This window comes from Siphateles boraxobius, unplaced genomic scaffold, assembly GCF_051911475.1.
Source record: "Siphateles boraxobius isolate OS27281-9 unplaced genomic scaffold, OSU_SipBor_1 7, whole genome shotgun sequence".
NCBI lineage: Eukaryota > Metazoa > Chordata > Actinopteri > Cypriniformes > Leuciscidae > Siphateles > Siphateles boraxobius.
In genome coordinates, this window is record NW_027509197.1 from 1,652,253 (window position 1) to 1,679,060 (window position 26,808).

General features: G+C 37.1%; 1 protein-coding gene across 1 annotated transcript in view; it reads right to left on the reverse strand.

Annotated features, from left to right (window-relative positions):
- The window catches only part of LOC143723149 (kalirin-like), an 83,783-nt gene that overhangs the window by 35,029 nt on the left and 21,946 nt on the right, over positions 1 to 26,808 (reverse strand). The window contains exons 3-14 of the mRNA XM_077215140.1: positions 14,275 to 14,540; positions 11,243 to 11,386; positions 9,036 to 9,131; positions 7,093 to 7,208; positions 5,066 to 5,132; positions 4,596 to 4,699; positions 4,446 to 4,515; positions 4,253 to 4,339; positions 2,691 to 2,783; positions 2,529 to 2,579; positions 2,276 to 2,353; positions 406 to 591 (exon numbers count right to left, since the gene is read on the reverse strand). Coding sequence (XP_077071255.1) covers positions 406 to 591; positions 2,276 to 2,353; positions 2,529 to 2,579; positions 2,691 to 2,783; positions 4,253 to 4,339; positions 4,446 to 4,515; positions 4,596 to 4,699; positions 5,066 to 5,132; positions 7,093 to 7,208; positions 9,036 to 9,131; positions 11,243 to 11,386; positions 14,275 to 14,540 — 1,358 coding nt within the window. The remainder of the gene's footprint in view (positions 1 to 405; positions 592 to 2,275; positions 2,354 to 2,528; positions 2,580 to 2,690; positions 2,784 to 4,252; positions 4,340 to 4,445; positions 4,516 to 4,595; positions 4,700 to 5,065; positions 5,133 to 7,092; positions 7,209 to 9,035; positions 9,132 to 11,242; positions 11,387 to 14,274; positions 14,541 to 26,808) is intronic.

Below are 26,808 nucleotides of genomic sequence, written 5' to 3' on the forward strand. Positions count from 1 at the left end.
CACACGGAGAGAAAGACAGTACTCTTGGAAAACTAACAGCATATATAATTAATTATTGAGTAATGAGCATCTTACAATATTTTAAGGGGCATTTGTCGTGTCTGTGTACGCGTCACCTTGCTAAGCCCATTTACCATTTGCTCATGGAAACATAGGTGAATAAAGATGTAATTATATGGCAATGTATTTGCACTTGCAAGTGTCCAATAAACAACTATTTAGAAAAAAAACGAATTAGTACAAAAAAGATGTGCTAACTGAGTGTACACTGTACACTGTACACTGACTGCGCTGATGATAACATTTGCTTCACAAGTGTTGTACACATACCCTAGCATTTACGCAATAAACTTCGGGCTTAAAATAACAGTGAACAAACTCCATGACTAACAGTTGTGCAGTTACCTTGATGCTCTTTTTAAACTGGTATCCTGGTATGGACGAGCCTTTGCGTAAGAGCTCGCTAAAGATGACGATCTGTTCAAACAGGAACACCCTGCGCTCTTTACTGCGGGACAGAACTCCAGAATCCTGCTCCGTCACAAAAAACGTCTCCTGCTGCAAAAGCTTTCCCTGACTCGTCAATTTCCCCTGAAACATACAAACTCATCAGTCTGGGATAGTTAAGGTTTCAATGAACTCACTTGTTTTAATATTCAAGTGAACATTACCAGATGTCACATTGGGGAGGACTGTTAAAATGCTACATTTAAAATAGGGTTAAAGGGGTAGTTCACCCTAGAGACCTGCACTGCGCACCTGGAGCGTGTGTAAAGCCCCGGGACACCTCAAGCCGACGGTCGGCGACCGGGGATATGTTGGGCCGTTTTTGAGCATCGGTCGGCTTAGTTTTTCGGTGTGTTCCTCACCGTTGGCTTTAGTCAGACGCCACCAGTTTTTTTTTTCTTGTTCTAATTATGCACGTTGAATCCCCGTTGTTGCAGTCAGTCGGAGAGAGAACTCTGATTGGCTGTTTAGCTTAGCGATTGAGTCAGTGCATAAGAATTAAAGCGAGAAAAGAAGTCAAGGTGGTACAGAAAGAAGGCTGCTATAATTTTAATTTGAATGCGCAAATATTTTCATAACATGAGCCGAGTGGAATGAAAAACGTGATCAGCATGATTGATATTCAAAATGGTATATTGACGTTGGTCTGGTGTGTCCTGGGCTTTAGGCTGCTGCTGCTTCTTATTACTTATAGAGGGAAAAGCTGCCCATAACTGCTGGTCAAGGATCCATAATAGTTCTGCACGCTCACAAATCCTCTCACTATAACAACCGATGTGCAGACACGATGTAAATAAATGATTCACTGTGTAGTGTAGACCACTACATTGATTATAACGAAACTGTGTAAGATTGCAGTGAACAGAGGAGCGACAGCCTATTAGTGATTATAAAGGGGAGCGATCTTTGTGTGCTTTCTGTCATGCCAAAAACGCTATGCTTGAATTTCTGTTCAAATTAACAGTGGTTTGTAAATGTAGATCCTTTAATAGCAAATATTTTATCGGGACTGTTTATGCTGGGATGTGTAGGTTGTGGCTATGCAACACGCAATTTGAAACTATTTCATGGAAAACTCCGTCCCGCGCAGGTCTCTAGTTCACCCAAAAATGAAAATTGTGTCATTATTTACTTTCCCTCATGTAGTTCCAAACCCACTGGACTTAAGTACATCTACGTACCACAAATAAAGATGTTTTAAGTAAACCTGAGAGATTTCTGTTCCTCCACTGAAAGTCTGTTCCACCAAAACTTTGATGCTTTAAAAAGTCCATAAAGACATTGTAAAAGTGATCCATATGAATTGAGCAGTTTAATCAAAGTCTTCTCAATAGTTCACTTTATATGATTAACAGAATTAATTTTGGCATTTAAACTCACACATTGATCAACGCACATAGTTCATAAAATATGATAAATGAAATCTCAACCATACTTCCTTGACGAACAAGAACAAACCTCATTGGTTTTTCTTGTGGAAACTCGAAACGTTGAGTTATGGTAAATTCCATTTACCATATTTGATGAGCTCTCTATGTATGTGCCAAATCTTGACAATCAAATTTCTCAGGTTTCATTAAAATATCTTCATTTTTTTTTTAAAGATGAACGGAAGTTTTATGGTTCGGAACAACATGAGGGTGAGTAATTGACGACAGAAGAACAACCCTTAATCACAGTAAAATAACTAAGCTTGTGCAATGTCTTTCAGAAAACAGCTGTTTGATGAAATTTAAGAATGAGTAAAGTGAAGCTGTTATCAGAATACCTCATATCCCTGCAGTCTTCCCAGATTCATCATGTCATTGCACAGCTTGGGCACCTGGGACATCAGGTCTACTGCTTTCTGTTACAGAGAAAACCAACAAAAACCTGTATGACCATTGGGCTTGAATCTAAACTGCTTCAGCTTTTTGATGAGGTATTTTTTTTTTTACAAATATCTAAAATGCAACCTCATTTTTATGACTGACCATTAAAAAAAAAAAAAAGGCAAGTAAGCACTTTAGCTTTATTCTTACCTCTATATCCTGACAATCCATCCCCGCCTTGATGCTGTACTTCAAGAAGTCCTTAAGCAATAAAATAATTTATATACATAAATAAAACTAATTACATTACAACAATATAAAACAAACTTATTACAGGTATCAATCGCAGCAGAGACTTATTTTCTATTGTACCTTTAATAAAAGTTGGTATTTAGTAATTCTCTGAATGGGTTTAATGAGAAAATCACTGATGCCCAGTCTCGAGTTGATGTCTTGCTGTATCCCCTGTGAGCCAAAACAGAGACAAGAATATAAACTTGTAATGATTAGTTGTTTATTTTTTATTTTAGAAGCAATATTACAGAGTACTGCAGAAACGAGTCCGAAAACCTGGAATCAAGTTGGCATTTTTTGAACTTCTGGTTGCATCATCTCAAAGTCAGTGTGTTTTTGGAATGGGTTTTTGGAAAAATGCTTGATATAAGGTCTATGGTTGACACTTATTTACATTTCATGTTTTTGTGTCTTGAAAAAGGCGGTTGCAAACAAGTGGCTAAATGGGACAACAGAGGTTGTCAGGGACATTAAATGTCATCAAGCCAAAAAAGAAAATTAATCTACTCAATAGTCCGCTTTTACAGCCTTATTGTGTTTGTACTCCTGCTCTTTTTTTTTTTTACTCAAAATTTCCAAATTGTACATTTTAGAAGCTTAGTGTTGATGTGACGTTGAAGTCACGTTGAAGTCACACAGCCGTGGTTTAGTTTGTTTATAGCCTGTATATAGGTTATTAATGCCAAAATCTATTGAAGATATTTCATTATGAATGAAATATAGAGTCCCATTCGTTGACAACCATATAAGCATTCACTACGCTAACTAGCTATTTTCGCTGTGTATAGAACATACAAAATGCTTCAAATGTTTATTTATATTTGTAAATATGCACTACTTTAATGATAAGACAAGGTGACGTAACTGTTGTGGAGAACTTTCCCAGTAGTAAATATCACATGCGAGGGTGTTCATGACATGTCCAATTTCTGACCATGGGTGTTTTCACACCTGTAGATCATTTGCATTGTTCGAAAACAATGAATAAAATTGTTACAATTTTGTGATTTCTTCTTGGTTCAGTTCGGTTTCACAAAGCAACATTTCTAAATGGACCAAAATGAGTTAATATGAGTCAAGTCCGAGTAAACTCTCTGATTGTGGCTTTCTTTGTAGCTGTCATTATTTTACTTGATAATTTTAGCAGGAATCAATGCTTTGTCTGTATTTTTGTGTTTTGGACAGTTCTGAAATATGTTCGCCCAACAAAATTTCAATAATGCATTTCACTTCGTCTTTGCTCCAGGTTAACCCATGATTCATTTTGAGAGAAATTAGCAAAACAAACACTGCTGCTTTTCATGCAACGTACTGTACGTAATTACCCATCATATAAAGTGATACAGCCCGGTACTCTGGTCCGTTGGGTCGGATTGCTTTCTCACCACAAGCAAACCGTTGTAGACGAGACCACCTCATTGTGGCTATTTCGGAGCGATTATTTTGGTGCTCATCTGAGCGCAATTGCCATGTTCATGAGAAAATGCACCAGGTTCTGAAACTAACGCTCCAAATGTGTGAAAATGCCATAAAACTCATATTTACAATAATTCTGATAGCATTTGAAGGCAGCATAACTTTTGGGTTGTCCTAAAAAAATATATGCCATCCCTGCTGCACTCTATTGTAGTGTGTCTTACCTCAAAGTATGAATCGTATTCTGCAACGATGAATTCAGATTTGGGTTTGTTCTGGCAGTAAACCACATACATGTGCAGCCTTCTCTCCTACACACACAGACACAGAAATCACGTCATGAGCACATACAACCTTTAAACCTCATGACCTTTAACACTGTTAGAGCAGCAGACCTGATGTCAGTCACGTACTTACATGTTTACTGAACAGCTCAGGCAGTTTTTCTTGATCTTCAAGACATTTTTCCAGTTCACCGACAAAAAAACTTCAGACAGCAATACAAAACATAGAATTAGTTTCATTTCAGCCATTTTCAATTAAGAGGAGCTTATGCGAGACACTTACTCTTTGTGCCAGTCGTAGATTTGGTGAATGTTTCCAAAGACAATCTTATCTTTTCCTTTCATATGATCAGGAATTCCTTTCTCCTCTATTCTCTTCATAAACCCCTTCAGAAAATTATTTCATATACATATGAGTCTCCACCCAAAACGCACAAAGTTGATAAAAGCAATAGTAATACACGTCCGTCTACAGCGGTTGCAAATTACGATAACTGAACACTGTGATGTAATGTCGAGTAAATACTGAAACACTGATGATGTAATGAAAATGCAAATGAGGAATAAGAAATATGCAAATAGATTGATATAAACAGATAGACAGAACAAAGTCAAATTAAGAAGGATAAACGATACTAGAGTGCTTTAAGACGATATTTTCATGCTAAAGTCAAAGTATACCTTTAGTCACAGCACTGTATTATTATGGTGTGTTATACTGTCAGGATGTCAGCCATTTTCTGATGTTCTTACCTCAACTACGATACCCAAATCTTTCACATAGTCTTTTTCTGTCTGGATTAATTCATTCAGAACAAACCTACAACAGAAAAAAAAAATAGTTATAAAAGATTTTTGAACAATAACAAAAAATATGTGTCAGGTAAAGACACAATCACACTTCCCTTTTGAAAACGATAGATGAAAAATTTGAATAAAAAGATAAAATGCCTACAACGGATGAACTTCCCTATAAATACCATGGATCTTTAATGAGAGCCATATCATTCAGAGAGATGCTTTCTCAACACTTCCTGCTACATTGAATCCAGATCTTGCGGCTCTAAAAGACTCAATTGCCTTAGATGTAACCAGAGTTTTTGCCCCATTAAAATCACTAAGATTAGTTACAGTAGGGAAAACATTTTTGTTTCACTGGTGATTGATTGATTGACTGACTGACTGACTCATTCATTTGTTTCATGACGGAACTTACCGAACATACAAAACAATGCTGTGTTCTGTGCTAAATGCGCTCGTTGTTCAGGTATGTGCTACATATTATGCTATTTTGACCAGCTAAGAGTTTATAAAATGATTAAAGGACTAAAACAGCATTAGGAATTCCTCAGTCACACACACATACCAAGATCTGCTGTGAGGAGACGCGGTTCTGATGCCTGAACCGAACTGTGATGGGCATCATCACGACTATGATGAGAAAAAACAGGTATGCTTGAGCACTCTGTCCTTTTCTTGTGACATCATGTCCCGTTTTTAGTTTGTTTACATGTCTTTGGTCAGTGACGCATTCATATTTAATTCGAACCGCACCAGAGATTGTTTGGAAGCGGACAGAGACCCATCTTTTCAGAGTTCTCGGTCCTCTTGTTTAGTGCGCACTAGGGTTCATTTTAATCGAACCAAACATGCCAAGTGTGATTACACCCTTAATAATTAACTAAATCAATTTTTCCTAACAAAAGCATTTTAAAACATGTAAAATGCAATGCCGGGAGTTCTATGCAGACATTTTAGGGCTTCAGTTAACCCTGGGCCATTCTAAAAACCGTGTAAATCTTGCTTCACATTTCACACTGCTCATAATTTACCCAGGGTTAACAATCAATCCTGGGTATTCATCACACTACATTCCTAAACTCTGGGTTAATGTTCTTATTTGCATATTTGCTGTTTCATTGTCATTGATTGGATGAACGCTGCATAGGACCTGAAAGGCTCTGGCATTGTGCATCCTCATATTATATATTGCCAACTGTGTGTATTATCAAGTTTATCCTTAATGGAATGAAATGCAATAGTCAACATTCGAAGTGGATCAAAAAAAGTTCATCAAAGTTGTCCTAAGACAAGAACTGGTATTGTTCAAAATTCATGTATAACTTTGATGAAAGGTATTGATCCACTTCAAATTTTGACTATAGTAAGAATGAAACAGTCTCTTCTTCACTCCAATTTTAAGTCACCATATGACATTTATCCCCTCAAACGTTGGAACTACCGTTTATTCAATGCTCAGCATTTCCACGACAGTCCAAAGCACATGAATATGAAGTACGTGATTGGCTGACGGTTGCTAAGAATCGTAACATTCTAACACCACTTAATTTCTCTCTCTCCATGTTTGGCACCACAATAACAGCACAAAAGTGGTGTTCAGCAGCTCCAGAGCAAGTGCTAATCCCACTTCTAAATGACAAGTGTGAAAAGTACCAGAGGTTAACAGAGGGGTTTAGAACAACAATAATCTGGGGTTAAGCGCAGTGCGAAAAACCCTTTTGAGTAAGAACACATGAATTATATAATGGCTTAATACCAATCTCAGAGCCCAACTATATAAAAAAATGTAAAAAAAAAAATGAAAATTAAATATTTAAAACTAACAACAAAAAAAAAATACAGGGGGATTTTTACATTACATTAGCAGCAGGAACTAGACTCCACATATGATTTGGCCTCAATGACCCGGAATCAGACCTGTACGGGTTTGTAGATTTACTCCAAAAACAACTCAAGAGTGTAGAGCGTGTGTCTCTTACATTCGTCCACGCAGTGCTTTGGCTTTCTGCTCTAGCTCAGGGTTTCTGGGGGGCAAGGGGCTTTGCTCTGCTGGGTTCACTGAGCTGAATCCTGGGTATGATCCTGGCTCCAGCGTCTACAGCAACAGAGATGAGACAAAGACAAATACAAGAGACTCCAGTCAGTTTGACGGTATATGGAAATGCCAGGCCTGATGTGGGAGAACAAACAGAGCAATTGAATGGTTTATGTGTGACACGGCCCTAAACTTCATCACAGTCAGAGCTGCTCCAGAGATTCAGAGGGGAGAGAAGCATCACTCCGGCCCACAGAGTGAGCCATAATATCCAGCACTTTGGCAAGTCTGGAAGGCTTTTATTACTTCATTACCACAAAAAAAGCCGCTCATACCAGCCTTCTACTTTTCTGCCGCTGCCTCAGAGGACGCAGTAGTTCAGCGCGGTGGCTACACGTCATGTTGTAAATAAGACAGTAATACTCCGATCAGAGAAGTCAGACTGAAACGGATTTCCAGATATGTGATTTGAATAGGATTTCAAACCACATATAAATGTAGCTCGAAAGTCTCTACTTTCGGTTTTGCAGTCCTACTAATGAGCTGATGAGCTGAATTGAACTTTTTAGAATACCTCTAAAATAGGTTCCAGATCAAGTTCTGGAGATGCTCGATCCAAATTTGTGCTGTGGAACAAATTAAAGGAATAATTTGTGTGCAAAACAAGTCAAGCTCAATCAATAGAGTTTATGACATAATGGTGACCACATTTTTTTTTTTTTTTAACAAATCCCTAAGGTTTATTTTAATAGCTTAAGCAATGCAGGCACTTCGATGAAAGTGAATGAGGTTCATTTTTCGAAAATTTAAAAGTAGTTACATTAAATCTTCTGATAAAACTTGCCTATTATTTGAGCAGTAAAGTTGTTTTAGGACAATATAGTTGTAAAATTGGATATGGCTTAACTTTACACAAACGCTTAATAAAGCCATTTACCCTCCATACTATTTTTTAAAAAAAGAAAAAGGAAAAAAATGTATATACACACACACACACACACACACACACACACACACACACACACACACACACACACACACACACACACACACACACACACACACACACACACACATATATATATATATATATATACATATATATGTGGCTCCATTCACTTACATAGTAAGTGCCTCATTAAAATACAGATTTTAGCTGCTTTAAAAGAAAAAGAGGAACAAGTTGAAATACATTTTTGCAGTAAATCAACAAAATGCAACAAATGCAGTCGATTAAGGTTAACTTCTACTGAACTAGAAATGTTCCCTGATAAGAATGTAGCTCAAACAATAGAGTGTTGGCGCTTGCAACGCCAAGGTTCGATTACCAGGGAAAGCAAGAACTGATAAGAATGTTAATGTGTACTTTGAAATGCAATGGAAGTCGCTTTGGGTAAAAGTGTCTGCCAAATGCATAAAATGTAAAAATAATCTAATAATCTCATAGCCTAACATGTGATTTCTTTGTACACCCGTTTCAGAAATCATCGGGAAGTACAGACATTTTATACATACAGCAGCTTTAATGGGAACTGAATCTTTAGGTAGATCAAACTGATGTCCAATGACAGAAACATGCTCTTAAACACAATGACTACACAGCACAGATTAGCATGTTAACAACCAAACCAAATGAAGGTCAAGTGCAGGTGTGCAGAAATATTTAAACAATAAACAGAGCCACACAAACCAAAAGACACATTTAGAAAATTCACGTTTTACTGGTGCATGTGAGACTAATGCAGATGATTTCAGTAGTGCAATGGATGCTTAAGAGTTAGTGATTGCCTTAGAGCAAGAGAAAACAGAAAGGAAAAGAGGAAAGCCAGGAGGTTAGCGGATCGAATCATCCTGCTTGTGCCAGGATGCTTTCAGTGGCACACTTACCATCTTAGTTTTGACCAGTTTTTCTATAGCACTGACAAGCTCAGCAGCACTGGGGACATCAGTCGAGCTCTGCCGTGAAGCCATCAGCACAGAAGACTGCGTGACAGCAGGAGGACAGGAGGAGAGAGACATTAGCAGGAGGAAACAACAGGAGAGGAAGTGCTCGGGATAGCCAGTTTATAAAGCTTTGGTTTGGGGAAAAGAGAAGCAAAGGCCGTGCCGATCTCACACCCCAACATGCCAAGCATTTCACCTCCAAGTCAAGAGGAAAAACTAAATATTAGATTTTGCTTTAAGAAAACTGGGCCTACTTTTATGACCATTATAATTGTTCCATGGTGACATTATTTTCAGGACAATTAATAGTTTCTCCTTAAATGCTCATTGATGTAACGGGTAAAAAGATGTTATGTATATCATTTGTATATCATGATTTATTGCCTACACTACTGCTCAAAAGTTTGGGGTCTGTAAGATTGTTTTTGAAAGAATTTTTGTGTTCACCAAAGCTGCATTTATTTGGACAACGATAAAGTTAATACAGTAGTATTGTGACATTTCCTTACAATATAAATTAACTGTTTTCTACTGTAATATATTTTAAACTTTAATTTATTCCTGTGATCAAAGCTGAATTTTCAGCATCATTACTCCAGTCTTCAGTGTCACATGATCCTTCAGAAATCATTCTAATATGATGATTTGATGCCCAAGAAACATTTCTTGTTTCTGTTTTATTATATTATTCCTTATTATTACTGTTGAAAACAGTTTTGATGCTTAATATTTTTGTGAATTCTTAGACGAATACAAAGTTCAAAAGAAGAGGATTTATTTGAAATAAAGAATCTTAAATGTCTTTACTGACACTTTTGTTAGATTTAATGCAAACTTTCTGAATAAAAATGATTTCTTAAAAAAAAAAATACTGACCCCAAAACTTAAAGTAAAAAACTTAAAGTAATGGATTATAGTCCAGATAATCTCATAATGATAATAATAATAATAATAATAATAGTGATAATAATAGCGCTTAATTGTCATAATAATCAATGTTACAATCGATAATAATAATCTCACAAGGCAAAAAATCAAAATGGTCCTAAAAACAGTCGTCAGTTTCTTTATGAATTATTTTTTTTTCCTTTTGGTTTTAGGGGAGAAAAAGGCATGAACATGTTATTTGTGAGATTCACCCTGTCAGCCAGCTTTGGGTCGTAAACACATTAATACTGCAGTCCCAAAGCACAGCGTGTAAAGCAGCCACAGTTGAGTGGAACAGTAAAAGTTTCATAACTACATCACTTAAGTTTCATTGCAACAATAGGGTGGATTTGTGGTTAGTTGACTGAGACAGGGAGCCTCCACCCGAGCAGTTATGGGCGACGTTCACATCAGGGAGGAAAAACTGTGTTAGCAAAGCCACTGTGTGTGTGTGTGTGTGTGTGTGTGTGTGTGTGTGTGTGTGTGTGTGTGTGTGTGTATATGGGGGAGGCAGGTGGAGATAGTTATGAACACATGATGAGTGACTGTATTTAATTAAAAAAGGGTTAAAGGGTTAGTTCACACAAAAATTACTCACACTCGATATGTTCCAAACTTATTAGACTTTCGTTCATCTTCAGAGCAAAAATTGAACATCTTTATAATGAAATCTCTTGCATGACAGCTATGCAACAACCACTTTGACGCTTCAAAAACTTCATAAAGATATTGTAAAATGAATAAATATGAACTGAGCGGTTTAGTCCAAATTTTCTGAAGAGACTCGATCGCTTTATATGATGAACAGATTTAATTGAGCCTTTTATTACGCAGCACGTTTGAGCTTCAAAAAGAACCAATGTGAATAAAGGCCTAAATTCAATCTGTTCATCACATAAATTGATTGAGTCTCTTCAGAAAATTTTTATTAAACCCCCTCAATTCATATGGATTACTTTTACAATCTCTTTTATGATCTGAATTTTTTGAAGTATCAAAGTGGTAGTTTGTTTGGACTGTCAAAGGAGGGCCAGAAATCACTCAGATTTCATGTACAATATTCACATTTGTGTTCTGAAGGCAAACAAAAGTCTTAAGGATTTGGAAGTCATGATGGTGAGTAATTGATGACTGTTTTTTTCTTCATTTTTGGGTGAACTAACCCTTTAATAACCAGTGACGTCACTCTCTCAAGCTCCTCCCCCTCTTTACTGTTTGTGTACCTTCTCTTCTTGAGCAGAGGGGTCTTTGATGATCTCCATTGGAGGAGGGAGGGGAGTGTGTGACTCGTCCTCTGGCTCTTCCTCTCCTCCACTGTGCATTCCTGATGAAGATTTGGAGAGTGTTCCCTCTTCTTTACGCACTCTCTGAAAACACAAGAACAAGTCTTTAAGCAAATTCATAGTGAATGTTAAAAGTTCTCAGACACCCCAGTTACATTCTGTGTATCACCTTATGGAAAAGAAATGTGCTTAAATGTGCAATTGTAGTGTACTTCAAATCTTAAAAGTATATTTAAAAAAACAACAATTGTATTGCATAATATTAATGGAATTAAAGGCATGTTATTTTATATTACATTAATAGCTAATCTATTTTAAATGTACAACTTATATTTAGGTAGATGGCATAAGTTTCAACAGAAATTTAAAGGATATTTTAATTGACCATAAATGCTTGTCAGTATATTCGGCATACACTTTAACCATATTTTAAAGACAACAGAAGTAATTAAATGGCGTATAAAGATGTACTTTAAGTCCTATTACGTGGGTCAAACAAATGAATTGTAAATAACATGCAATTAAGTGCTCGAAACATTAAATTCAGTTCACACTTAAGTATATTCTGTTAAAGAATATATATATATATATATATATATATATATATATATATATATATATATATATGCTGTATATTATTTCAGTAATACATACTTTAAAAAAAGTATGCTAAAATGTACTTTTAAACAATCAAAATCGTCAACCTTTTATAAAAATGTCTTTGATAGAGTCTAGAGTGGCTAATTTACTACAGTACTAATATACTGTATGTAACTTGCTAGACAATTGGCAGACATGAATAATACATCAAACTGTACAAATCGAGGAGATCTGTGCTATGATTTTAAGTGATGAATAATCATAATATAAAACCTCCAAGACCATGCGTTGTGGCACAGAGTTTTGCATAGGTAAGCAGCCCTTAATATCTAGTAAAATCTAGAACAATCACTGATAGATGTTACTTTACAGTATACATTGAACACTGGTGTCATATTACTGAAATTGTATTAAAAAAACAAAACAATAAACAACACTTGTAATGTAATTACAATGCAATTACAGTGATATTATATTATCACCTGCCTAACCCTAACCTTTTAACTGTGATGTAATCACCGTAACACACAGCCTCAAGTGGTTTATTGCTTTATAATTTGGCTTCTATTGCACAAGTTTAAATGCTCTGGAATGATTGTTGAAGAATTTTCTGTTGCTCTGGAAGACAGCAGGCATGGTTAACATGGGCCATTGTCGTGGGGTTCACATACCCGGCTTCAGAAATACAGAGGCCCTTTTGTAGCAGCACATTATATGGCACACAGCTTTAAAAAGTCAGGCTAATCATCACCCTCCGATCTGAAGGGCCATATCAGCCCTTTAATACAGCATTTATACAGCACACAGAACAAGGGGGCTACTTTTCTCTGTATGGTCACGGTTGCTTTAAAAAAAAAAAGTGATGAGGTTATTAAACAATCTGACGTAAAACTGATGTCCACTGTCACCACATGCTGTTAGTCGAGATGTAAAATATCATCAATAAACCATGTTTTGGCAAATTCTTATGACAATGTAAAAATATTCTGAATATAAACAAATGTACACAAATTATGGATTTAGCTTAGTCTGATAAAAAGTCTGGATTTAAGTAACATCTGTCCCCATGTTATTGACTGTGCTCAAAAATAAATAACTCTGTAGCTTAGAGCCATTACACATTGTTATTTCTATTGTGTCTTTCTAAAATACTTTTTTTTTCTTGAAAAAGTGTTAATGTATTTCCTACTGAAAAAGAGAGTTGAGATGAAACAGTTGGGCTTACACCTTTATGAACTATAAAATCGTAAAACCCCCAAAAATAGTCTTTAATGCTCAATAAACCGTAAAATCTTGTGCAAAACAACAAAATGGTGAAAAAGGATAGGATAAATGTTCTGGTCTAACTGTGTGAGAACTATAGAACGAAAAAAAACACAGTTTAAATCACCATTGTATTTCAGAGAGTAATTTCCATCATGGTTTTGTGGACATACTGTATAGCCAATCACTCTGGTGCTCTCCGCGTATCGGTCAAAAATGACTGAAGTTATTTTTTTTATTTCAATGAAATTAATGTAATATATTTTAGTTCTATAATGTTTTTCTATTTAATGTTTTTTATGTTTAGGGGATATCATGGTACTAAATTATATTTACGCTGTATTCATAATCTATCCATTCACTTTTTGAGCATAGACCTGAAAATGTAATTTCCAACTTAAACTGTCTTATATTTTGAATGCTTTTGGAGCACAGACTTAAGTTTGATCTCTTTTCAAAGACGACACTTGGCAGATTATTGCTGAAGTGAAAGTTTTAAAAAGTGAACTGAAAACAAGTTACAGAATCTTACGTTTATTGTTATGGAAAATGTGCAAAAATACTATTTAAATTTTTTTTATGAAAATTATATATTTTTAAAAACATGTTTTACTTTAAAACTGTGGGAAAATCGAAGCCATACATCTAAACAAGTTGTGTTCAAATTTTGAGCCTGATATAAAAATTTGCTTGCACTAAGATTTTGTTTGGCCACAGAACCAAATGTTTCCACTAGATGAAATTTGTCTCCCATTCATTTCCAATGCGCTCATTTTGACCGCGAGGAGCACAAGAGTGACTATATTTCCAGGACCATTTAACCTGTTTGAATCATGTCCATGATTTTTTTAGTGTTCACATACTGTAGCAAGTGCCAAAACCTTTACCGAGTTTCGTACCATTCCAATAAAGAGAAAAAGTCAAAAAAAAAAGGAGTACAATTTGGGGTTTGGTTTGAAGTACCTTAGAATACTATGGTATACAAATATGGTAATCATTTTGGACCATCATATCACCATTTCATTCAATCAGGTGGACTACATTTTTCCTCAATGTAGTATGAAAAATGATTAATTTACGGTCAGTTAAAAAAAAAAAAAGTACAATACCTCTTCCAGGGTGTCATCCTGTAGTTCGGGTGGCCCCAGATCAATGCTCTTGCGTCCATCACGTTTTTGCTTCTGTTTGCTAGGAATCTTCTTGATGTTGCTGCCATGACTGAGACGCCGGACAGGACTGGTCAACCATTTCTTTAGTGTATTCCCAGAGCGCTTGGGTCCAGGGGAGCTACTCTGCAGGGAGTTCAGGGAAGGCTGTGGCTGCAGTGTGGTCACAGACTCGGTCTTCCCTTCAGGACCGCCAACTGCATAGTTTTCTGTAGGACAAGAGAGAGAAAGGTGAATGTATGTATGTAAAGATCACAACAGGTGAAGATCAGACCTACAATAATGGTTAAATACAACTTAAAGGTTAAGTGTTTAATTTCTGGATCACTGGCATCGCTAAATGGAATTGCGAAAATACTAGTTGGGGGAAATAGGATTCTCAAACACTCCACCCATCAGCCCAATGGTCAGAAAAATAGACAGAACCAACCCAACTTCACACCTCTGGTTGACGCACTGGGATACTTAAACAGAACAAAGCCACAGCGTTTACACTTCAGGGAACTTACACACTATGGACAGTATCTGTGGCATGCTGTTGATTACCACAGACAATATTATTCCACAGACTTACCCCTCAGAAAAAACAAAACAAAACATAAAATACATTTGCAGTCATAAATTTACAATGGAAGTCTAACAGACAAAGCCGTTCATGTGTGTTCTTTAGTAAACATGTTTATTGTTTGAGTTGTTAAGTTGTTAATTGTGGTTTTGTGGCAGGACTACTTTTCTAGATGGTGGAACATCTGATTATGCATTACTGATGTTAAGTTAGAAGACAGGCAAGAGTGACATCCAGCCAACAGATACATTTTTGTCATTGGTTGTGGCTTTAAATCTTACCCAGATACAATAGTGCTATTTTCTGATTGCTATTGTGTATCTCGACGAACAACACCAGAGGAGACGCGCTTGATTCCTGCCGGTTCCACAGTGAAAGCGGCGCGGCCAGAGTTTTGGCATATTAAATATATTACAAATAGTTAGTACTTAAACGAGTTGTGTTTAATCAGGTCTCATATTTCCTTCTCACAGAAAAAAAAGCTCAACAATTAGTCAGGATGAAAAAGAGGACCCTGAATGGAGACTTGAGATCCATAACTGAAGCTCTGTTGCTGGCGAGTGCAGCCTCCAAATCATTATTTCTCAATCTCCTAGTTTTAGACACCAGACCACCAGATACACATGTGTATTATCTTGACTCTTGGCTGCTTGGAAGCTTCACTCAACTGGTTTTGAGAATAATCTGTAGATCCTTCTCTTGTTTCCTATCTTGTGTAGGGTTCAATTAGATCAACTTTCCAGAGGGGTGCCTCAGGGTTCGGTGTTTGGCCCTCTTCTCTTCTCAATATGCACAGGAACCCTGCAACCTATCATCCATCTTCTATAAATTTTTGTAATAATCAAAAGCATGCCACATATGCTTTCCACAGAGCTTAAGTTTTATCGTGAATATTCCTTTAAAAGTCACTAACATGTTCAGTGAGTAAAACAGGACAGATTAATCTATTTAAAAGAACCAAATGTTTCAAATCCAACAACATTACTGACCAACTACTGACTGTAAACTGGATACCAGATATCTTAACTCACAGAAAATAATGACAAACATCTAAAGAGCTTCACAGTACTGCTATTCTCTTCTGATGTAACTACACACACACAGAGATATTGATCATCTTCCACAAATGCAAACCACACACACCTAACAAAGTTAATGTTCTTCTTATGTAGAAACTCAAACAGACATTACACATACTATTAGACAAAGGACATAACATCCAACTCTTTGACCTCGTAACCAAGTTAAACGATATTGCTATATCATTAAAAATTATTTGTTGATTATTTTAACAGATAAATAGGCTTTTCTGCTGTGTTATGCTGAGCGTGTGGGTTAGACAATTTGATTGGTAATCACTGAATCATAATAATGATTCACACCAATGCCTAATCAGTTCATTTTCGTAAATTCTTCTTTAAAGCGGCACTATGCAGAATTTCTGTTTTTGTCAAACAGCAATCCCTAGAGTCGCTGTAGAGTATTTAACGTTACTTTCGTAAACACCACTCACACAGAGCATATCTGCACTCACGGCCTCTGCACTTCATAATAATAAAGTAGCCTACCGCGTTAGGCTTACCTGAGCCTAAATGCCAGATGACACCAATAAAGTGTATCATGTACGTCGCAAAACATTGCAATGACTCCAAAGCTGTTCGGTTAAGGTAAAAAAGTTACTTAGTTCTGCTTGAACCGAACAGCTTTGGAGTCATTGTAATGTTTATATTACTGATTTCATGTTAGATGGTGGTCATCTCGCACCCCCCTGGTGCCTGTGAGCCGCAAAACCACCCTTGCATCTTTGGGCCGTATCGTGTGATATCAGGTCTCGCGAGGTAACGAATTGCTTTACGGCACTGCACGCGTACACGCCCCCATCCAGGATACGGCTAGCTATAAGAACAACTATCGTCCCATGGCAAAGCTGGCATATAAGAAGCAGAAATCTAGAAAAGCATTGTCGGAGGAACAGAGAAAGAGGAAATGGCAGACTGACCGAGCGAGCAGTCAGACACGAGTAGACATCGGACCTGCGTTTTCAGAATGGCGAAAAAAAACGAAGAAAGCGCGGTCGGAAGAGTCAAGAAAAAGGTAACGAGAATCTGGCAAATGAGGAACCGGACAAGAGTCCCACTCGCTCAGTCTTTCACTGTTAAAGTTGATTCCTGCGATTATCATGAGAACAGTTGTCATTATCTCACATAATTATCTGGACATAAATAAGCCTATATGTGGTAAATAGTGTAAATGAGCGCAATTTGCAAACTATTATGATAAATTGCAATAATCATGTCTAACAACATCATAACGGACGTTACGAAATCAGGGCTCTCGAGTGTCATGCATTGAGCGTGACAGTCACTCATTTCGGTCTCATTTCTGTCTTTTGTCACGATCTCACCCCACACATTGTATTTCTCACGCTGAAAGACTATTTGTAATATAATTAATATGCCAAAACTCTGGCCGCACCGCTCTCACTGTGGAACCGGCAGGAATCAAGCGCGTCTCCTCTGGTGTTGTTCGTCGAGCTACACAATAGCCAATCAGAAAATAGCACTATTGTATCTGGGTAAGATTTAACGCTACAACCAATGACAAAAATGTATCTGTTGGCTGGATGTCACTCTTGCCTGTCTTCAAAACTTGAGAGCCCTGCGAAATAATGCGATGTACATGATACACTTTATTGGTGTCATCTGGCATTTAGGCTCAGGTAAGCCTAACGCGGTAGGGTACTTTATTATTATGAAGTGCAGAGGCTGTGAGTGCAGATACGTTCTGCGTGAGTGGTGTTTACGACAGTAACGTTAAATACAAGTACTCTACAGCGACTCTAGGGATCGCTGTTTGACAAAAACAGAAATCCTGCATAGTGCCGCTTTAAGGTAAAAAAGTTACTTAGTTCTGCTTTAACCATGCTAGGAAAAACAACAAGATTTACAGTACACACTGTGACCGTTACAATTAGGTACACATCTAATATTAGCAGGTTTTTAATATTAGCAGCGCTGTAATATAAAGGATTGAAATTTCAAACAATTTTGCATTATATCTCATTGAGGCATCACTGAACATGTTCTATGTATTTTTTCTCTTTTGCACTTACAGATCCTGATTCATGATAAGATCATCAAGTAAAATTACCAGCATAAGAACTTGTTCTCCAAGCGTCCTGTGTGTTGATGACATCTGTGTGTGTTGACAACGGGCTTTAATGGCTGACTTATTAGAGGAAGTGACCTTGTTAGAGTTGATGATAAAGACTGTGATGAAAACATAAGCGTATCTCTCCTGAAGCACACCGATACAACAGAAATCACAGCTGTCTTAACTGCATCCAACTGAAACTGAGTCCAGAAACAGCTCTTTGACAGAACCAACGGTTCTTCACACATACACACTTTTCTGTGTTTGTCTGGCTTGGTTTGACGGTACACGTGTAATCAGTTCATGAGAACCAGCCATCACAGGAGTGTGTTTCCAGCCACAGCGTGTGATGGAGTGTGTCTCTGTCGAGTGCTGCAGTGCTTTTTGAAGAGCGAACCTGCGTAGCAAACAGACTGACTGACGACAACATACAGTCTTGTGTGTGTGTTAATGTGTGGAGGGAAGAGACGGTTTGATGAGAGCAGTCATTAAGCACTGCCCTTTACACGCACACACACACACACACACACACACACACGCTGTTGGCCGGGAGAGAGACAGATAGACAGAGAGAGTTCTTTGTTCTTTTAAGTGGTCACATCAGAAAGCAGCATCTGGATCATATGACTAATTTTACTAAAAACCAAAACTAACTCCGATGGAACTCCTATTGACACACATCAGAATCCTGCTAATGGAAAGCTACTGCAAGAAATTTTGCAGTAGATCTAAAGTATTCTCAGAAACATCTGTACTGAACAATCACATCAAAGACATATATAGAATAAACAGGGTTCCCGCTGGTCCTTAAAAATATAACATTTATTTTTTAAATGTAGTCATAAAAAGTCTTTTTATTTTTACTTTACTTAAATTTTAGATGACACTTTGACTAAGATATATACCAAATAAAAACTACTTAGCGTTTTATGATTTTTATTATTCTTCCTTTGTGGATTTGCTTGTTCATGTGACAATTCACAGCCCTTATGACAGCATATTAAGTACTAAAAGAAGAGAGAAGCGGTAGAAAATTGGTAAATAAAAGTTCAGTTGTGTGTTCCTTCTTGTGCATAGGGGTGTGCGATATGTATCTTCTATGATGATATCGTAATTATTGTTTTAACGATGTGTGACCTGAGGGAGCATTTTTGTCCCGATGACGGTCACTTGCTTCGTTCCTGAATGATTCGGCTGATTGAATTAATCGGAAGAAAGAACGACTCGCTCATTAAGACAGTGACATACCGCAACCTACTGGCAGGTTTAGTTTCTTATTTAAAGTACCCTTTAATTAAGAAGTTAAAATTAGAAATCATTTCATATTTAAATATTGAATTACAAAAAAAATCTCATAGAATTTTTTATGTAATTGTAAATGCGGTGTAAATATGTTAATGCCACTTTTGATGGCACTTCCGAGTCACTTCTGCACTGCAAAGATGGGTTTTGTTGATAATGATTTAATTTGATTGGTAACAGCCCTATACTGTGTTATTATTCGGTGGCAAATATTGCCCTTTAATAAAACAAGTTAATTTCTGTATGCTGTGATCTGTTCACAGCATTGAGAATATGAATAATCTGAAGTCTTCATCAGTCAGCCGTCCACAACAGGCCTAAACCAGCCATGGCACCAGCACAAAAACACACTCAGCATAATATCATCTAATTATTGTTATCAACACAACTTTGAAAATATCGAGATATAATTTGTCAATATTGCACACCCCTAATGTAAAGCATTAATTTGTATTTTCTCAGGTCCTAATCATGTTACTTTATGTTAAAATGTTGTGCAGCAACCCTGATTAATATATCATAAGCATAAGTCTGACGCACTGATGAAAGTGACCTGAACAATTCAAATGGAATAAATACAAGCTCTTTCCCTTTTTTTTTCTTCTAAAACGTAATTAAACATATGTGACCCTGGACCACAAAACCAGTCACAAGTCGCACAGGCATATTTGTGGCAATAGCCAACAAAACAAATTAGTCAAATTTGTTGATTATTCTTTTATGCCAAAAATCATTAGGATGTTAAGTAAAGATCATGTTCCATGAAGATATTTTGTAAATTTCCTACCGTAAATATATAAAACATTTATTTTTGTGAGTGAATGCAGCAAATCACAAACATAAATGGACAACTTTGAAGGCGATTTTCTCAATGTTTCGATTTTTTTTTGCAACCTGAGATTACAGATTTTCCAATAGATGTATCTCGGCCAAATATTGTCCTATCCTAACAAATTATACATCAATGGGAAGCTTATTTATTCAACTTTCAGACAATGCATAAATCTCCATTTCAAAAAAATAACCCATGTGACTGGTTTTGAGGTCCAGGGTCACATATATGAAATATGTGTTGCATTAAGTCACCATAAACTAAAATATGAGGAAGAGCACAATGTCTCTTCACGGTTTTGTGAGAAATGCAAGTTTCATTCAGAGGCAATATGACTCACAGGTTTGTGATGTTGCGATATGCAAGATGTTTTCCATTGTTTTCAAATCTTACAGCTCAGAATGTCTGACAGTTAGAGAATTTTTTTCCAGATTATTATCTATAATGTATAATCATAATTAATGACTATGATATTAAATGGGAAAATATGCAATGTTAGTGACAAAACACTGCTGACATTTATAAATCAAACAACTGTGACATCACTTCCTCCATGTTCTGTGTTTGTTACACACAGGTACTTCACTGGCCTATTGAAACTCATTCCAGTGGATCTGTGCAGTAAAAATACCACACATGGCTTCTTTTGAGTGTTTGGGTGGCACAGCAACTCCTCTGAAAGACTCAGAGAGGGGAAAACGTCCACAACAGTTTTAAACACTTGATTCACACTTCCTCATAGTGTTACCATTTAAAACCTGTGCTCATAAACTTAAAATAATATATACATGCTTTGATATTTTGCATCTAATTCAGTGCCATTAAGACATTTTTAAATGTCCAAATACTTTGAGGCCACGGCGTCTCATTTTCACGACGAGTCAGAGTTCCCAGTGACTGATACTCCCTCCTCATACTTTTCAAAGACTGAAAGTGACAATGTCATGGACTTTAATTTGAGATGAACAATAAGACCATGAAACAACAACTTACAAACAAGCTATCATTTTTAGAAGCACATGCTCTGGACACTAGAACGTACAATGATTTACACTCAACAACAGCTATAAAACTGTCCGTCCTGTCCTGGATGCTGATTGTGGTTCCAGCTGTGCTTTCCAGCATTTCAGTCATTTCCACTAGCTACTGTGTGTATCTCTGCATAGTACTAACAGAGACCAACTATTAACCTTATGTTACATGTCAGGGACTGTATCTTCTAGAAAAGAGTTTTTTTTTTTTTGTGCGTCATTTTTTCAAAGTTTAAAAAATGTATCCTAACTCAACTTAATATGCACGTTCCATTCATAATCTCCTTCAGATTTACACAACTTCCTGAAACACAGAGGTGCGCGTGTACCGTTTAGTCTTCATTAAAGTAAACAGGCAGTTGTGTCCTCCTTTATCTGCTGTTGTGTCTTTGCTCTGACATTCCGGATTCGCTGTCAATAGAAACCAAGGAAGGATTTATCATTCACAGAATAGGGTTCAAGCACACGGGCAGTCGAGACGGGCGGCATTCCATTCATAGGTGAGGAGTTTCACATGATTTAAACTGACAACGCCTCCCGCCTCATTTCTGCTGACTGTACATTACTAAACTAATGTCCCAAGAGTTCAGGAAGAAGAAAAACATGGGGAATAATTCCCATTCTCCCACTTTATCTCTCACAGAGCCGTCTTCAAAGAGCCACTAAAGCTCTTCTGATGAAAAGAGGATTTGGACTAATTCATTCTTCAAAGACTGAAGGAGTCTCGTTCAAACATCAGCCCTGGACACACAGGCCAGACTGCACATTTACAAATCATTTTACATAACTGTGTAACACGGGTGATATACATAATTACAGAATAATCACAGTTACAATACACATAGCTATTACTTATAGCTATTTTTTTGCAGATTCTCCTTTAATTAGTTTCTCTTTTTATTTTTTTTGGAACTTGAAAACAGCACCAGTTGAGTTCAATACAACCCCCTCGCCCCCAAGCCCATAAATAAATACAACTAATTTTATAAAATGGATAGTTTAGTCACTAAGATCTATCTGATTGGATGAGCTGTGTGTTAGAAGCCACTGTAAAACAGATGATACAGTACTCAAAAATTATACTCATTTTTAATCATAAAAAAAGAGATGTCCCCCTTTCAGGATACTGTATTTTAAAGATAACTTTGTAAAATTCAAATAATCTTTGCAGATCATTATTGGTAAGGATTCAAACAATGTTTGTCATGTTCAGTGAACCATAAACAATAATTGCACATGCACCTGTGGAAAAGTCCTTAAAGTCCCCCTGCAGTCAATAATTATATCCCTTAAAACTCATCTTTGATCACCAAAATGACATATTTAATCTTTTTTTTCCTTTAAAAAAATTCTTCGTGCCTTATAATAGCTTGAATGTAACTACACCCTTGCCTTATTTAGTATACGCCGTTCTAAGAATATGCTAATTAGCCCCGCCTCCACTCACTCACACCAGCTCAGAGATCCACTCCTTGACGATCACACGTTGATCTGATTGGTTACAAGGTAGTTTGTGACGTCAGAAACACCAGCGATTTCAATCAATGCAATGGTGTTGACTTATGGATTTACACATGGTTTGTCTTAAAGTATATTAAAAACACCACATAGACATATAAACAACATTAAAAGCTTGATTTTCGCCTCAGGTGGACTTTAAGACTCTAACAATTTACAGGTGGTAGACAGCGTCTATCACAGGTTCACGTTTAAAGTCTTTTTAGAGAGAACGGTGTCGTCTTAGCGGCCCCTAATTTATTAACAAATGACCATTTAGACGGAAGTGAATCAATCAAAACTAACTTTAGCTGGAAAAAACATTTTTCAAGAACCACTATAAAACCAAACCAATCTCTGTTACCTTAAATTATATGTTTATCTCTGTAAAGTTGCTTTGAAACAATCTACATTGTTAAAAACGCTATATAAATGAGGATGACTTGACTTGACAATTAAGACCACAGTTTCAATAATTTAGGACACTAAAGAGACCATTCTACCGACTCTGACAAGCACCAGGAGAAAGATGCCCAGCAATAAACAGCAGTATCTGTAATGGAAGACGCCTAAGACAGTGCTATAGGGAGACAGGAAGACAGTTGATCGTCCTTGTAGTGCCAAACCACGTTACCATACAGTATGTCCCGCCCAAACATGTTCGAGAACTTGCAAGTGCGTTAGTGGAAGAGTGGAGTAGCAAGAACTGCCAACTCTGGTGCGGTCCATGAGCAGGAGATGGACATCAGAACTTCAAGCATGTGGTGGAAACACCAGATCCTGACTGATACTTTTGATATTGAGCCCTTCTTTGTTCAGGGATAATTATTCCACTTCTGTTTGTTAAATCATTGTGAAATTTGTTCAGGTTGTGTCTCAGTTTTTTACTATTTTATTTACAAATATTTACACGTGATAAGTTTGTTGGGGAAAAAAACAGTTTTTTGTGAGAGGGCGTTTCTAACAAGTGTCTTGTTTGAGACATGCTTGTAATTTCAATTTAACCACATAACTTTGTCGTTTGTAAGACTGTACGGCATGCTAAGCAGCCTGTGCACACTGGACAACTTTCTACATTATGCACAGTGTATACTGCGATACCGTCCAGTCAGCTAGCCAATTAATTCTGCTCCTTGTCAACTACCTGAAGATCACGTGACTTAAGTCGACAACACAAGCAGCCTGAATCTGTAAATACTGACTCAGTTTAGTTAACTATTTTTCTTGATAACCATTTGTAGGACCCAAAACAAGATTTTAAGCCCCCATAGCCCTGACTAGTCATTTAGCAAAAGCGATTAGAACAGCACACACTAGTTAGAGAGTTAGTCTGTGGTGATGTGGCATATAAAGGGTAAATCTCAGGGCTGACAATCAAAATATTTCACAAGGAGTAAACCATAAACATGACAAAATATGACCCATTGTGCCCTCAAAGAAAATCTCAGATTAGCACAGGGGGCTGGACTTGGAAGTGCAATGCAATGGTGCATTCACGCCATAATTACCATAATTACTAGATGACAACTCGAATGCTGTTCACTCAAAGCTGTTCTCGGACTTGCAATTACATTACTGTGGCAACACGACTAATGCCAAAACAAACGTGTAATTTGAGTTCATAGACAAAACAAGAAAGAAAAAACAGAAAAAAAGTATCATTATCCAAATGCCTTTAATAAACTGAGTTTATTAATTAGTTTATTTAGTAGGTCTTTACAGTTAATCAACTCTACATTAAACTATATGTCTCCATCTACATGTAAGTATATGTATGTCTTTTATTTATTTTCCAATTTTCAGCATCATTTTACATGCTATGGCAAATGTAACAAAGAGAGGTCTGAAGTGTGAGATGTGCATGCACGAATTGGAAAAAAAAAGTAGCCTATGACACCAGAGCAAGACAGAATCTCATTGGAATGGAACTGTAAAATATACATAAGATGCATCCCCCCTTCGAAGGCCGATTGCATCCCAGCGGCGCGGTGAAGGCTCTCCCAATTCAAAGGCTCCTTCAAATGCGGCCTACAAATGCATCTTTAGTTTCCTGGACTGCGAAGGATTAAACAAGTGGATCCTTCACAGCCTTGCCTATCCCAAGATTCATTGCGCACAGGTGATGGCTTGGACTTTTTGAGAGAAAATGGTGGATTATGCTTTTAAATGTGTATTTGTTTCAATTCACACAAATATCTAACGATACAAATGCACAAAAAACAACAAACATTAAAGCGGTTCAAATGTTGATTTTTATCATACCAAGATGTGATTTTATAGATAGTTTAGACTATTTATTATGTACATAAATGGACCTAGGTGAACATATTTTCATCCCTGTTTTGTTTTCAGACAGTTGAATATAACTTTCAAAAAAGTCTACAAACGTTACTGACACTCATCAACGGCAGCTGTCACAGTTGCTAGACAGCAAGAGCGATCCTACGTGGCCTAGACTGTCTCATTTAACAATGCCCACTTCAAAAGCTTGGCCTTTAAAGTCTACATCCTTCGAAGGACGCAGCGACTGAATTGGGACACATACATGTAAGACAAAATTTTGTCAGAGCGTATGGTGGGAGTTAGCCTGGCCTGGGTCTGGGAACCACATGTTCATTTTCACGTATTTGAGGCATGGTTTACGAATAACCAGAGCCGTTTATTGGGTGCTACGAATGTCTATCAAATGCGCCTGTACGTAGCTCATAGCCAATCGTTTCAATTATACCAGATTACATATGTAGAGTGACAGAAATTAGACGAGGAAGAAGACGATGGGTCAGAGATTTAACTAAACTACTTAGAACAATATCTAAGGCTGCATCAAAAAGTAAGTTCGCTTCTGCTTCCATGTTGGATCCATAGGTATAAACAAACTGCTTCGGTGTGGCGCATAGACGTCGTCATCGTCTTGCTGCTCCCTCCCCGTTCTGTGATTGGTCCCCTCGCTGAGGCGAAAATCTGGTCCATGGAATCCAGACTACCTAGCAGCGTGAATAAAATCGCGCTGCGCAAGGCAGCAAGGGGAAACCCAGGCTAGGTGGGAGTGGGACCTGAAAAACAGTCCTGCGTAGACCTGAGTCTCTGTCAGGTGGTACAAGTTGGAGCTCTAAGTAAATTCAGAGTTCATAAGTTGTATTATGAGTTTTACAAGGATGTGAAAGTCAAAATCTCGTAAACATGGTAATTCAAACATGGCGAGAATGCACATATAAACACATTGCTAATTGACTATATACTTTCTAGAAATAGCAAGATAAGCATATCAACGTCCTCCCTTTGATTTAAAGCTGAAAACCCATACAAACCAGAACCATAACTCCATAAACCCTATTTTGAGGCCTGTCTGTTTCTGAGTTAATCAGTATGGAGAGGGAGAGAGAGAGAGAAAGAGCACTTTAGTCCACATTAGAGAGGAGAAGAGAGGTACTTCACCTTGTCATCAACACACACAACCCAACAAGCCTCATCTACCCATGACAAGACAGAGTAAACATCCTAGAGCACTGCAGCCCTACAGTCAATATCATTTCAAACCACCAGCCAGAGATATGAAACGCATCCAAGATAAAACAAATTATGTTTCAGAACAATCCCAAAAAGTATCTTTCAATAACAGTCAAAATGCACTGCACGTTGACATTGTCCAGCAGTGTCATCAGTTTCTGTAGTGTGAAATGTTATATTTCAGTATAACCTCTGAGATATTTAATATAGAACCATTTTATAATTATCATTAACAGTTCTTTTAGGAGCTCATATCGGTTGAGGGACTGTATGGAATATTTGACTTTCATTTGTCTCAACGCAGGACTATGCAAATGAACTGCAAGTAGCTACATTTGATTAAAATGGAGAAAAATTTTAAACACAACAACTAAAATATACAAGCCAAGCTTATTGGGGAAAATAAATACCTGATACATGATGTCACGTCTTGCACATTTAGCAACAATTTAAATTGACGCTAGAAATGCGTTCAGTTGTATCTGAAACAGATTAATCGAACGGTGAATTAAAAATGTTGCTGTTTTATTGCCTCTAGTATTCCTTTCAGCTGGAAACTGCAGTGTTTTGTATGTATTTATACGTGTGTT